At 46.2% G+C, this 14,425-nt stretch overlaps 1 protein-coding gene across 1 annotated transcript in view; it reads right to left on the minus strand.

Annotated features, from left to right (window-relative positions):
• The window catches only part of Psmd1 (proteasome 26S subunit, non-ATPase 1), a 71,926-nt gene extending 66,424 nt beyond the window's left edge, over positions 1-5,502 (minus strand). Inside the window, exon 1 of the mRNA XM_005082536.4 lies at positions 5,344-5,502. Within this exon, the coding sequence (XP_005082593.1) occupies positions 5,344-5,359 (16 nt within the window). The 5' untranslated portion in view covers positions 5,360-5,502. The remainder of the gene's footprint in view (positions 1-5,343) is intronic.
• Positions 5,503-14,425: the final 8,923 nt, after the last annotated feature.

The following is a 14,425-nucleotide window of genomic DNA, read 5'->3' on the forward strand; positions in this document are numbered from 1 at the left end:
AGGTCACATGTACCAACTATCCCAGCTTTGGTGGAGTGAGGCAGAGACAAGCAGATCACTGAGGCTTACTGGCCTGTAGCCTAGATCCATGTTCAGTGAGAGACCCTATCTCAGGGGAACAAGACAGACAGAGATAGAGACAGCATGAGCAAGCGAGTGAGCAGGAGACCCAATGTACTCCTCTAGCTCTGTATGTGTGCAAGAGCACACACACCTATGTACATACCACATACATACTCTAATATTCTCTCTTACACACACACACACACACACACACACACACACACACACACACACACACACACGGGAGAGGGCTTATAAATATGCCATAGTGCACACTGAGAAGTTGTTTTGTCCTTTCACCACATGGGTCCTGGGTATCAAACTCAAGTCCTGAGGCTTGGGGCAAGTGCTTTACACTGACACACCTCAGTGGTCCATAAATAAAAATATTTTCAAAACAACTATGGAAGTTTATATTTTGGAGCCTTTATATTTATCTATATCAATATATAAAAGTCTTACCAACCTCTTATGCGTCATCTTTTGCCTAGCCCAACCATTTTCAAAGTATGGTTCTTGGTCCAACAGTGTTACTTGGAAACTTACTACAAGTGTAAACTCTTGGTCTTGCCTCAGAACCGCTTTACCAGAAAGTATGGAGTCAAGAGCCAGGAATAAGGGTTCCCTACGGTTCTTGTGCTCACTGTAGTTTGATAACACTCACCTGATATTACTGACCAAGTCAGGAAATATTTCTACATAACTTAAGAATAAAATTTATTCACACAAAATAAACCAACAACTGCTGAGTGTAGTGATAAATGCTGCAATCCTAGCATGTGGAGAAGGCAGGGGAATCCCAAGTTTGAGGCCGATCCTGACTCAAATAGTAAAATAACTTAGAAAAAAAGTAAGCAGGGCAGTGGTGGCTCACGCCTTTAATCCCAGCACTTGGGAGGCAGAGGCAGGTGGATCTCTGTGAGTTCGAGACCAGCCTGGTCTACAAGAGCTTGTTCCAGGACAACCTCCAAAGCCACAGAGAAACCCTGTCTCGAAAAACAAAAAACAAAACAACAAAAAAAGTAGTGCTGCAATTATTTTAATGTGCCCATATTAAAGTACCTCCTTCCAATCACAAGTAACAGATTAAAAATTATTTTTACATTTATCTACTTACTGTGTGTGAGCATACATGACATGCTGCATACAGCTTTCTTAACTTGTGTGAGTCAGTTCTCCCCTTCTCCCAGTTGGGTTCCAGGAAGTGAATTCAGGTCATCAAGTCTGGAGCCCTTACCACTCAGCCATCTTGCTGGCCCACAAATAACAAATTTACTAAATGATAAACACTCTCACCAAGCAGTGTCCTCCACCTGCCTCACCTTAGCTCCAGAGCATCAGCAGTAACAAGAGTAAAAGAAAGCTGACTTCTCTCAGAAAACACAAGCATTACCAGGAAACTGATAATGCTATAAACAAAGCCACATTTTCTCAAATATGTGTTCCACATTGACTATAAAATCATTCTGGAACACCGAAACTGGTTAATTAAGTGTCCTTGTCATTTTAGTTCAAAGACGTTGCTGCTTCCACATGGTAATACAGATTTGGCAAACAGCTCCGGCAGTTTTTGGGTAGCCACAAAGGAAAAGGTACAATGTTAGCAGCAAAAGGAAAATGTTCTAAAGGCAGAAGCCCTGGTACACTGGGTTGGCATGACACACCCAGAACAAAGAGGAGAAAAATATAAACTTGAAATGAAATCATTTTAACTGTTAAATGCCTCAATTGACTACTGAAACACTTTACTTGCTAGGGAAAAAAAGAACTAGTGTGTGTGTTTGGGGGGGGGGGGGGGCAACAGATGGCACACCACAACAGTTGACATGGAGAATAATTGTACAACACTTCATCCTAAAGATACTGGTTGTCTATCACAAGCAATGCTGCATCAGAATGGCTTTTTTTTTTCCCAGAAGAGATGGATCTTTGGACTTGATTTCTTTGATGGCTGTCCTGGTACCTTCAGTGCCAGAGGTCAGGTAAATCAAATATGCTATACTCCCACACCAGTATTTCCTACTTAAAGAGGAAATAGAATCCAACTTTGGATAGTCGAAGGCCAAGAACATGCTCTTTTCAGGTGAAGACCTAGGAATGTGCTTTTTTAAAAACTTGTATGGAGCCGGACATTAGTGGCACACACCTTTAATCCCAGCACTCTGGAGGCAGAGGCAGGCGGATCTCTATGAGTTCAAGGCCAACCTAGTCCACAGAGTGAGTTCCAGGACAGCCTCCAAAACAATACAGAGAAACCCTGTCTCAAAAAACCATAAAACAAACAAACAAACAAAATCCAACTTGTATGGAGCTAGAGAGATGCTCAGCAGTTAAGAGCACTGGTTTCTACGGCAGAGGACCAAGGTTCAAGTCCCAGCACCCAAGTGACAGTCCACAACAATCTGTAACTCTAGTTCTGGGGAATCCAATGCCCTCTTTTGACCTCCATGGGTACCAGGCACACAGATAGTGCACAAATATATACAAAGGTAAAACACTGACACACATAAAATAAATAAATCTGAATAAAGTAAAGCTTATGTCATAACTGTCTTAAATTACTGACACAATAAGTAGCAATATTTTCATATTATTTATCAATGTAGAGAGGTATGCCCTAGAATTATTACTTGAAAGTTGAATACGGTTGATTCTAGAGGTCAGAAGAGGATAGAGGGTAGAAAATTATTGTTTTAAAGCTTGCTGGCATTACTTCCTCTATTTGCTTATGTTAAATCCAATCCACTCAATTTCATGTTTCCTTCTAGGAAGTACTAATCCCTTTGTCCCATTCTCTTTCATAGTCAAATCTCTTGGGGGTGGAGCCAAAACCAAAAGGGAATACATTCATCTCTTATTCACCAGTGTTTTTAGTGACTAACACACACCCAGTGAGTGAATGAATAAATGGATACACTAGAACCCTGACTCTGGCCTGTGTAGCACCCGGGATAGAGCCTAAGCCCAGGTCCTAAGCCAACTTGAGCTGACAGGAAACAGTGGACAAAAGATAGGAACAGAAGCTGACAATTCAATAAACTTAAAGATGACTATAAATGTATACTATGGTTTCATCCCAATATTTCAGGGTAGGACCACAAATCCTTCATCCTGACACCACAAAGAAGTTAAAATTTCCTTATATTCCCACCAAACTTTCTCTCAGTCTGTTTTAAAAATCTTGGGACTGATTTCTTCACTCAAGGTATACTTATTACTTTAATTTACATTCACTTATTTTATGTGCATAAATGTTTTGCTTGCATGCCTGCATTTGTGTGCACCGAATGCATGCCTGGTGCCTAGGGGTTCTGAGCGACACATCCCCTGGACTGGAGTTACAGGTGGCTGTGAGCCACCATGTGGGTGCTGGGAACTGAACTTGGGTCTCTACAAAAGCATCAAGTGCTCTTAACCTCTGAGGCATCGGCAGCACCTCAAGGCACACTGACACACACTTAGCAGTGTCCTAAGAACTATGAAAACAGACTTCCTGCCCAAAATTCTCCCATGGAGTTCAGTCTAATAGTATTAAGGCAAGTTAACAAGGTCATTACAGGATAGTGATGGAGAGGTGGCCGCCAAGGGGAAGTCAGAATGTTTTAATGGAGTGGTAAGGTTGGTGAGATGAACTTTTAAGACGGAGGACCTATGATACTCCGTGAAAGAAAAGGCTAGAGTGGGAGCAGAATGTGCAAGAACTCTTAAACGGAAGAGAAACCGAACAAAAATCTAGTGTGGCTATGGTGTAATGAGGACGAGGGCATTACAGATCTGGATTTTATTCTAACCATTGATGTTACACAAGGTTTCCAAATAAAATTCCAGGGCCTAGAAGAACGGACTTAGAAAAAGTACTGGTGGAAACCAAAAGTCTTTGAGGCTAGTATAATAACGTAGGCAAGGATGAAGATGGCCTGGACCACATTCCGAATGAGGTAGCTATTTCTGGGTCCACTCTAACAGTATTCAATCAAGCACCCAGAGAACTAAGATCAGTAAAGCCAACACTGAGAACCAGGGATAACGGCTGGACCTATGCCTATGTTTAAAAGTGGCAAGAAATCTAGTGTTCACCTCCAGAGCTAAATGGGGGGAACTAAAATTCATCTGTAATCATGTAATCACCGGACAAAAGTCTAACTTCAAGTACAGGCAATGCTTCTTCATGTGTTTGCAAATGACCATCACAGGGGGGTAATGGTGCATATTCCTAATCCCAGCAATTGGGAGGCAGAGGTTGAGGGATCTCTGTAAGTCTGAAGCCAACCTAGTCTACAGTGAGTTCCAGGACAGCCAGGGCTACACAGGGAGACCCTGTCTGAAACAAACAAACAAACAAGCAAACAAACAACAAAGGGGGGACAAAGAGCAGAGACCTGCCAGTTTCCTAGCATGTCTGCCAATTAAACCAATCCTCACAGAGATGGTCTCAAGCTCCCCACCATACAGACTACTGTCTACTGATAACCTGTCTGTTCACAACCAAACACTTGTAGAGCAAGTACAGAATGAAAAGGACAACCAAGCAAGGGTATGTAAGCAGCCAAGGCTGAAAAAGCACCACGGCTGGGGACAGCTATATGCAAACCAGTCTGTAGTGAGGGGCTTGAAAATCTCCATTTAGAAGCTAATCTCTACACCTTCCCTCTTCCATCGCCACTACACGGATCTACGTAAAAAACTTTGCGCGTATTGAAATCGGCTCTGCAGCCCCGAGTTCCGAGTATCTGAACACACATATTAAGTCGGCGCTCCATTCAAAGCTGCTTTTGCCGAATGAGGTTCTTAAGTGAATTCGGTGGCCCCAGAAGCCAGCCACCTCAAACCTAATTTCGGACTTCCAGGAGACGGTATCTCAGCCCGAACCAGGAGAACTTGGGGCAGCAGTTAGGCTGCCAGGCCAGGAGCCGCTTTACGATGGCACCGGGGCCCACCCCATCCGAAACACCTGCGGGGAAGGACTGGGGGGTCACTTGGTCAAGAACCGGGCAGAGAGAAGAAAGGAAATCTCCCTGCGATCCAGCGACCGCTTAGCAGCCGGGTCCAGTCCCGGCACGGGGGTGTGGCTGGAGAGGGATGCCCAGGTGGTCGCCTGGTTCGATTCCTACAAACCCAAGGGGTCTGCAGTGGCCTGGCCAGCCTGAGGGTGGGCCTCAGGCAGAGGGGCCGTGCAGGCCGGCGCTCCACCCGGAGGTGCCCAGTCACTCGCCCTGACTCAGCTAAACGCCGGCGCGGTGGCGGCTCCTCCCTGGGGCGCCTGCTCCGGGCCGCACTCACCGGCTGAAGTGATCATGGCTGCTCCCTGCACTCGCCGGTCCGCTAGTCCACAGTCCTGGCCAAGCCCTGGATCTGTCAGCTCAGGGCTCGCTCGCTCCGCCGCGCCTCCAGGTTCCCGGGTGCGCTGCTCAGTCAGGCCGCCGGCTCGCTTCTAGCCGAGGACCCCGCCCGCCCTGGGGCTGCCCGCATCTCCGCCTGAAGTTTGGCGCAAACACGCCTCCACGCCTGTGTCTTTTGTGCAGCCGCCGACTCTCGAGACCGTGAAACAGGGCAAAAGCCATTGCCTTTTGTAACTCTCCTAGAGGTCAGGGCTCTGACAGGCTGGGAAGGAACATTGATCTGCACCTACCATCAGGCTTCAAAGTAGACACCCTTGAAAAAAAGAGGCCCATTCATCACCCGCCATTGCAGAGAGAAAGGGTGTTAGGGAAGGGATAAGCAGGGCTCGCAGCGCCACCTATGGCTAGGGAGGTCTCACTGCGGTAATGCTCGCCAACTCAAGACTTTGGGAGTGTAGCAAAGTATTTTCTTAGAAAAATGACTGTAGTAGAAGGATCTTGAATTCGAGGCCAACCTGGACTACATAAAGAGCGCATTCTAAGGGGGGAAAGGTGGTGGTGGGATACGGCCGAAGAAACGACTTGGTCGACTAAGTGCTTGCCATGGAAGCATGAGGGCCTGAGGGTGTGTGTGTGTGTGTGTGTGTGTGTGTGTGTGTGTGTGTGTGTGTGTGTGTCGGCTAAGTGCTTGCCATGGAAGCATGAGGGCCTGAGGGTGTGTGTGTGTGTGTGTGTGTGTGTGTGTGTGTGTGTGTGTGTGTGTGTGTGTCCCTGCACCATATGCATGTAGTCCCAGTGGAGGCTGGTTGGATAGCCTGTCCAGCCAGTTGGTGAGCTCTAGGTTCAGTAAGAGTCTCTGTTTCAAGAAATAAGGTGGCTTGCTGTGCTGGCTCACTCGTTTAATCCCAGCACTCAGGACGAAGTAGCGGACGGATCTCTGTGGGATGGAACCAGGTCAGTACAGGCTAAACAGTGAGTTCCAGGACAGCCAGAGTTGCATAGTGAGACCCTGTCTCAAAACAAACAAACAAACAAACAAGGTAGTAAAGCAATTGAAGAAACCACCCAATGTCAACCTCCAGCTACTTGCACATAAACATGTACTTGGCACAAATTAACCTCCATGCCTGTGTCTTTTGTGCCGTTGCTGGATTCCCCACCCCACCCCCACAAATTGAACACACACACACACACACACACACACACACACACACACACACACACACACACACACACACACACACACAAATAGACTTTCCAGGTGTCAAACGTGGTGGTGCATGCCTTGGGAGGCAGTGAATTCTAGGCTAGTTTGGTCTACACAGTGCATTCCAGTCAAGTAGGGGTTACACAGTGAGACTTTGTCTTTTTTTGTTGTTGTTATTTGTTTTTTGAGACAGGATTTCTCTGTATTGTTTTGGAGGCTGTCCTGGAACTCGCTCTGTAGGCCAGGCTGGCCTCGAACTCACAGAGATCCGCCTGCCTCTGCCTCCCGAGTGCTGGGATTAAAGGCGTGTGCCACCAACGCCTGGCTTAAAGACTGATCTTAAAAGGGCGGGTTTCGGTGGTTTGGAGAGATGTTTTTAGTGATTAAGCTTCCAGTGGACCCAAATGAATTTTCCAGTACCCACATTAAGCAGCTCATAACTGTTTGTAACTCCAGCTCCAGGGGATTTGATGATCTCTTCTGGCCTCCACAGGTATGTGCATTCATGTGCACACACACACACACACACACACACACACACACACACACAAATAAATAGGTACTTAAAATATATTTTTAAAAAAAAGACTTTTGCCGGGCGTTGGTGGCACACGTCTTTAATCCCAGCACTCGGGAGGCAGAGGCAGGCAGATCTCTGTGAGTTCAAGGCCAGCCTGGTCTATTGAGAAAACTAGTTCCAGGACAGTCCAAAACAGTACAGAGAAACTCTGTCTCGAAAAAAAAAAACAAAAAAAAGACTTTCTAATAAAAAAGAAGCTTGCCTCCAAAACCCATCAGACTTTATTATAATAATGAATTAATATTATCAGTCTATTATAGATAAACAATGAGAATTTGGGGGGTTGTCTTATATAATAGCTCAGGCTGTCCTCAAGCATGTTAAGTAGCTGAGGATGACCTTGAACTTCTGATCCTCCTGTCTCCAGATGGGGAATGCAGAGATTATACTGATGCTTGAACCCAGGTCCTCACACAACTAAGTAAGCACTTTACCAATTGAGCTACATCCATAACCCCCATGAAGACTTTAAAAATTGCATGTTTTAATCAGCTAATACTGACACATGTTTCAAAAAGCATAGATATGGCTGGGTGTGGTGTTGCACACCTTTGACCTCAGCACTCAGAAGGCAGAGGGCAGGGGGATCTCTGTAAGTTCAAGCCTAGCCTGGTCTATAGTGAGTTCCAGAACAGCCAGTACTATGTTGAGAGACCCTGTCTTAAAAACAAAACAAAAACCAGAAGTATGTGACAATATATAGGAAAAAATATGTCAAAGGGCCAGGCGTTGGTGGCACACGCCTTTAATCCCAGCACTCGGGAGGCAGAGGCAGGCGGATCTCTGTGAGTTCGAGGCCAGCCTGGTTTACAGAGTGAGTTCTAGGACAACCTCCAAAACAATACAGAGAAACCCTGTCTCGAAAAACCAAAACCAAAAACAAAAATATGTCAAAGGAAGAAACAATGTCATATATGTTTTCCTCCTGCCTAGCCAGAGTGTTCCCCTCCCTTCCTAGCAATGAGCTCCTAAAATATCTTCAGAATTTTGAAGTGACAGCTGTGACTTCCACTTACTCTCTTATGGTGTGTGTGTGTGTGTGTGTGTGTGTGTGTGTGTGTGTCCGTCCCTGCACCATATGCATGCCTACTGCCCCTGGAGACCAGAGTTAATCATCAGGTCCCTTGGAACTGGAGTTAATGATGGTTGTGAGCTGCCGCATGGGTGCTGGGAATCAAACCTGGGTCCTCTGGGAGAGCAGCCAGTGCTCTTAACCACTGAACCATCTCTTGGGACGGTCACTTACTCTCATACAGCAGCTCAACAGCAGGTTTACTTCAATAGCCAATGCTGAGAAAATCCTGACAAAGGTTAGTAGTAAACAAAGGTAACTACTAGCAAAGGTTAGATGTGTTTGTGGGGGAGTCACTGGGGACCAAACCCATGGTCTTATTCACTTTACCAGTTAGTCTTATCCCTGGCAAACAGTACTGTTTAAGCTGCTGGCTTTGCACCACCAAGCTACTCTTTGGGCAGCAGTGACTGAAACCTATTTCTGTGGCCTTCTCAAAACAACCTAATACAGTGAGACAAGTCAATGTGTTGCAGTTGAAAGCAAATTAAATGATTGATGACATATTTGAGTGTATGTGTGATTCTTTAATAACTTAGTATCCTGAAGCCATGCTTGCTAAAACCAAACTCCTCTGAAGGACAAGTGACTTAAATCAAAAGACTCTGACCAAACAGGCATGCATAAGAGAGAAGCACATTAGCCGGGTGTTGGTGGTGCACACCTTTAATCCCAGCACTCGGGAGGCAGAGGCAGGTGGATCTCTGTAAGTTCGAGGCCAGCCTTGTCTACAAAGCGAGTTCCAGGACAGCCTCCAAGACAATACAGAGAAACCCTGTCTCCAAAGAGAGAGAGAGAGAGAGAGAGAGAGAGAGAGAGAGAGAGAGAGAGAGAGAGAGAGAGAGAGAGAGAGAGACGCACATTGAGGCTTTGGGGTACAATTCTACAGAGATTACCCAACATAAAGACACCTGCATGTTCTCAACAGGTAATACGAAAGAGTGAACTGAGGAACCAGCCTGCCTCCATCTTAGGCTTAAAGGTCATCTTTAAAGACAAACTAGGTTCATTCCTGTTTCTGATTAAACCTCTGTTTCTCAAGGATTGGACTATGCCCCACCTCTAACCTAACTACAAATGCTTCTGTACTGCCCCTTCCAAGAATGGCAAACGTGACTTTGTGTCAAAAACAGTTGTTTATAACCAGCTTGCATCCCTACCTTTGTTTCAAAAGATTATATGACCACTTATGGCTACCTTGTTGTGCCCACCTTGCAACCACGTCTTCGTTCTGGAAGAACTAACCTGCTATGCTTATGTTCTGCTCCTGTAACCCCACCCATTTATGCCCACCAAATCCTCCATCTGGAGACCCCCTACCCCTGAGCTATAAAAGCCGCGTCTTCCTCACATCCAAGGCTGTCCTCTTGAACCCTGACTTAGGGAGAGACAGCCCGTGTACATGAATTAAAAAAGTGTTTTAATTAATTGCTTGCTTTAATTAATTTGACCATGGTGGCTTGGGTCAGTGATGTTTCTCCTCCCATCTTTCAGACGAACAGAAGTGAGTTCTGTTAAGAAAACTCAAGGGCCAGTTACAGAGTTCAGAGACAGAGCCCTTGTGTGACATGCATGAGGCCCCCAGCTTAAGTCTCCAGCCCTGTAGGGAAATCAGAGCCTGGTGCTGGGTGGAGTGCTCGTTTAGCATGCCGAGGTCCTATGGAGAGTAAGGTGGGAGGGGAGCACTGTTAGGTTGGTGACGATTAGAGCATCAAAGGCAATAGCAGGGAGGAGAGACACCTGTGATAGATGAAGGCTGCATGGCCCCACGCTGATGGGCGGCTTCGAGGGAGCTGATAGCGATGCCGTGCAAGAATGCATGAAGCCCACGATTTCCCCAAGACAAGCCGGAAATGAGAATCTCATGTGCTATCACAACATTTTAAAAGTGATTTAGTTTTTTAAAAGATTTATTTATTTATTTATTATGTATGCAATATTGGGCAGATGGTTGTGAGCCACCATGTGGTTGCTGAGAATTGAACTCAGGGCCTCTGGAAAAACAGCCAGTGCTCTTAACCGCTGAGCCATCTCTCCAGCCCTTAAGTTATTTAGTTTTAATCAGTGTTAGATCAAAAGAGACTTGGGATAAAGACTAACTGTGGTGCCTACTAGCAAACCAAGGTGAATCCTGCCTTCTAGGCTGATTTCTATCTGTGTGCTCTCCTGGCTCTTAGCTCCTCTCACCCTGCCCCTACCCTAAACTGCTCCAGCGCCCTTCCTGCAGCTTCTCTTTCCTGCATAACGCTGCCATTTGGGCCATTCGCTCTCCTGACCCCTGCCCTTGCCTCTCTCTCGGTCCTCTCTCCCTCTTCCCCTCTAACTCCACCCACCCCCGATGGTCAGGTTCCGTCCATTACTTTCTCTCTTTGCTCTGGACTCTCCCAGATGCCTCTGACTGTCCTCTCCCTCATGCCTACAGTAGAAACCTTCCCTCCAACCATGTCTTGGTGCAGCCATGTTCTTACTTTATATATAATTAGTTATTTGTTTTTGCAGTGTTGGAAGGGAACTCATGGCTTCTTCCACAGCGATGTGCACAATGTTGACAACTATTGTACATCATAGCCCCAGCTCTGGAATTGGATATGTTAACAACTATTTAAAAATCTCTTCAGAGCTTAGGGTGTAGCTCACCTAGCATAGGTGAGGCTCTGGGTTTGAATACACACACACACACACACACACACACACACACACACACACACACACACACACACACACAGTTTGAAAACAGGGTGGCTAGTTTGCCCTGTGTGGGAGAAGGACCGTGTCTCAAGTTTGGATGGTGTGTTTGTTATTGCCACAATTTTATTAGAGCTCTACTCTATGGCTTTAAAACTATCTTGCCCTTTCCAGGATTTAAATGAGCTTTACTCTTGAGGACATAGTGAAAGGACAGAAACAATTCCTACAGGGTGCACTCTGTTCTTAAAGAACGATTAAAAAAAAAAAAAAATGAGGGCCACTCCACGTTCATTTCACCTGCCTAGGGGCTGGGGGCGAAGTAGCAGGTAGGCTGGAACTTGGATGATCTTGCAGCGCCCTCTGGTGGTCTCAGTGCCTCTTGCTAGTAGTGGGAACACGACCAGGTCCCCAGCCACTAGAGGGTTGAAACCACAGACCTGGCACGCCTCCCCTGCAGTGGAGTGGCGCAGTGGCTGGGCGTTACCTGAACCTCGTAGCTACTGGTCTCTACTGCGGAATGGCGACCGGTCCACCCGGCCACCATGGATCTCAAGGCAACTCAGTCACTCTGCTGGGGCTGCTTCATTGACAACTAGTACCATGTTTTCAGAGATAAAATTTTTATTGATGGGAGCAGAGATGTGACCCGCAACCGATGACAGGAATCTCTCTGTGTGGATGCTTGATCAAAGGCCAAACACCTGTCCATGGCTGAAATTGGCGTGGGTACACTGAGGCACCAAATGGGGTGACGAGAGAGAGGGGCACAGGGAAATGTCCAGGTGGGGCGGCTATCTCTGGTCCTCTCTGTCTCTCTCTCTTCCTCTCTCGAGACTCTCTCTCCCTGGGATGACCAGAACACCTTCTGGGAATTAGGAGTTAGGAATCACCTTGAACACCTCTATAAGTCATTAGTGTCCTCCTGCATCTCAGTGATGTTCACACCATGAACTACAAAGTAGCTGCATTGCATTTTTTGTTTGATTTTTCGAGATTGAACCCAGGATCTTGTGTTCGTTAGGCAAGTGCTCTTCTCTGAGCTCCTCACCCATCATCAGCTACAGGTCCATTGACCACTCAAAATGAGCTAATGCCATGGAGGAACTAAACCGTAAATTGCATTTAATTTCAATCAGTTGACATTAAATTATTATTATTAGTATTTCGAGACAGGATTTCTCTGTATTGTTTTGGAGGCTGTCCTGGAACTCCCTCTGTAGACCAGGCTAGCCTCGAACCCACAGAGATACGCCTGCCTCTGCCTCCCGAGTGCTGGGATTAAAGGCGTGCACCAACACCTGGTTGACATTAAATTTTTATATTGAAGTAGAAAACTTATTGATTTAATGTAATCAACTGGTATGTAAAATTAATTTTAATTCATTGCATTTTTTCCAATTGAACAAATACCTAATTCAGTTACTGAAAAGCTTCACAGATTTGAGGCTGTGAATATTCTTATGACTAAATTTAATGGGCTCTAACTACAAATCAAGCGTTTTTAGTGCTGTGGTATGCATGAGAAATCAGAGGGTGACTTGCAGGAGCCAGTTCTCTCTCTGAAAATAAATACATATGTTAAATAGTTATCTTATTTCATGTGTAGAGTGTTTTGCCTGTACGCATGTATGTGTGTGTGCCACACATCTGTCTGGTTCTAGAAGAGGTCATAAGAAGGCATCAGATTCTCTGGGACTGGAGTTACGGATGGTTGTGAGTCATCAGTGTGTGCTGGGAACTGATCCAGGGTCTTCTATGAGGGCCGCAAGTGCTCTTCCCTGCTCAGCCGTCTCTCTAGCCTCGGGTTCTCTCTTTCTACCATGTAGGCTGCAGGGATCCGCCTCAGGCCCTGAGGCTTGGCAGTGGTCACTTTTACTTGCTGAGCCATCTCGCTGGGTTCCGTGAATTGGCAAAATGGGATGGAAAATGCCGTGTGGACAAAGCAGGCGCTCACACTTGTAATGCCAGTGCTTGGAAGGCAGAGGCAGGAGCATCATGATTCCAAAGCCAGCCTGAGCTACACAGTCCAGTTCAAGGCTAGCTTGGGTTAAACAGTGAGAATTTGCTTTTAAAAGTGTAAAAATGCTTTACTAATCATTTGCTGAAATACACTTTGGTCTTAGTAAAATATATATGGGGTGTGGGTGCAATTCTGTTAGTAGTATGTGTGCCTAGCATGTGCAAAGCCCTAGGTTTGATCCCCAGCATTGTCTAAAATCAGGTGTGAGGCTAGAGGGATGGTTCAGTGGGTAAGAGAGCCTGCTGTCCAAGCACGATGACCGGAGTTCGTATCCCTAGTACCCACATAAAAATCCAAGCACGGAACCAGGCGGTGGTGGCCCACACCTTTAATCCCAGCACTTGGGAGGCAGAGGCAGGCAGATCTCTGTGAGTTCGAGATCAGCCTGGTCTACAAGAGCTAGTTCTAGGAAGCCTCCAAAGCCACAGAGAAACCCTGTCTCAAAAAGGCAAAAAATCCAAGCATGGCCACACATACATGTTACCTTAGCCCTAGGAGGGGGTAAGGAGATAGGAGAGTCATTAGGACTTGCTGTCCACCAGCCTAGGAGAAAGCTAGTGAGTTCCAGGTTCCATTAAAGACCTTGTCTTAGGGAATGAGATGGAAAATGAGAAAGGGTGTATCCATGTCCTCTTCTGGACTCTGTGTGTTTGTGTGTGTGTGTGTGTGAGAGAGAGAGAGAGAGAGAGACAGAGACAGAGACAGAGACAGAGAGAGAGAGAGAGAGAGAGAGAGACAGAGAGAGAGAGAGAGAGAGAGAGAGAGAGAGAGAGAGAGAGAGAGAGAAATCAGGTGTGGTGGCACACATTATAATCCCAGGACTAGGGTGGTAGACGTTCATTCAAGGTCATCCTCAACTACAAATTGAAGGATAGCCTGGCACACAAGAGATCCTGTAATTAAAATGAAGGGCTGGAAAGATGATTCGGCAGTTAAGAGCATTTACTGCTCTTGAAGAAGACCTGGGTTCAATTCCCAGTGCCCACACAGCAATTTACAACCATCAGTAATTTCAGTTCCTAGGGATACAACGCCTCTTCTGACTTCCATGGGCTCCTGCACACACACCGAGCATCTCAGACACACACCCTGAGCATCTCAGACACACACACTGTGAATCTCAGACACACACACTGTGAATCTCAGACACACACACTGTGAATCTCAGACACACACCGTGAATCTCAGACACACACACCGAGCATCTCAGACACACACACTATGCATCTCAGACACACACCCTGAGCATCTCAGATACACACACTGAGCATCTCAGACACACACTGAGCATCTCAGACACACACACTGAGCATCTCAGACACACACACTGCATCTCAGACACACACACTGAGCATCTCAGATACACACACTGCATCTCAGACACACACACTGCATCTCAGACACACACACAGCATCTCAGACACACACTGAGCATCTCAGACACACACACTGAGCA

This window comes from Mesocricetus auratus, unplaced genomic scaffold (genome assembly GCF_017639785.1).
Source record: "Mesocricetus auratus isolate SY011 unplaced genomic scaffold, BCM_Maur_2.0 Super-Scaffold_100010, whole genome shotgun sequence".
In the NCBI taxonomy this organism is placed as follows: domain Eukaryota; kingdom Metazoa; phylum Chordata; class Mammalia; order Rodentia; family Cricetidae; genus Mesocricetus; species Mesocricetus auratus.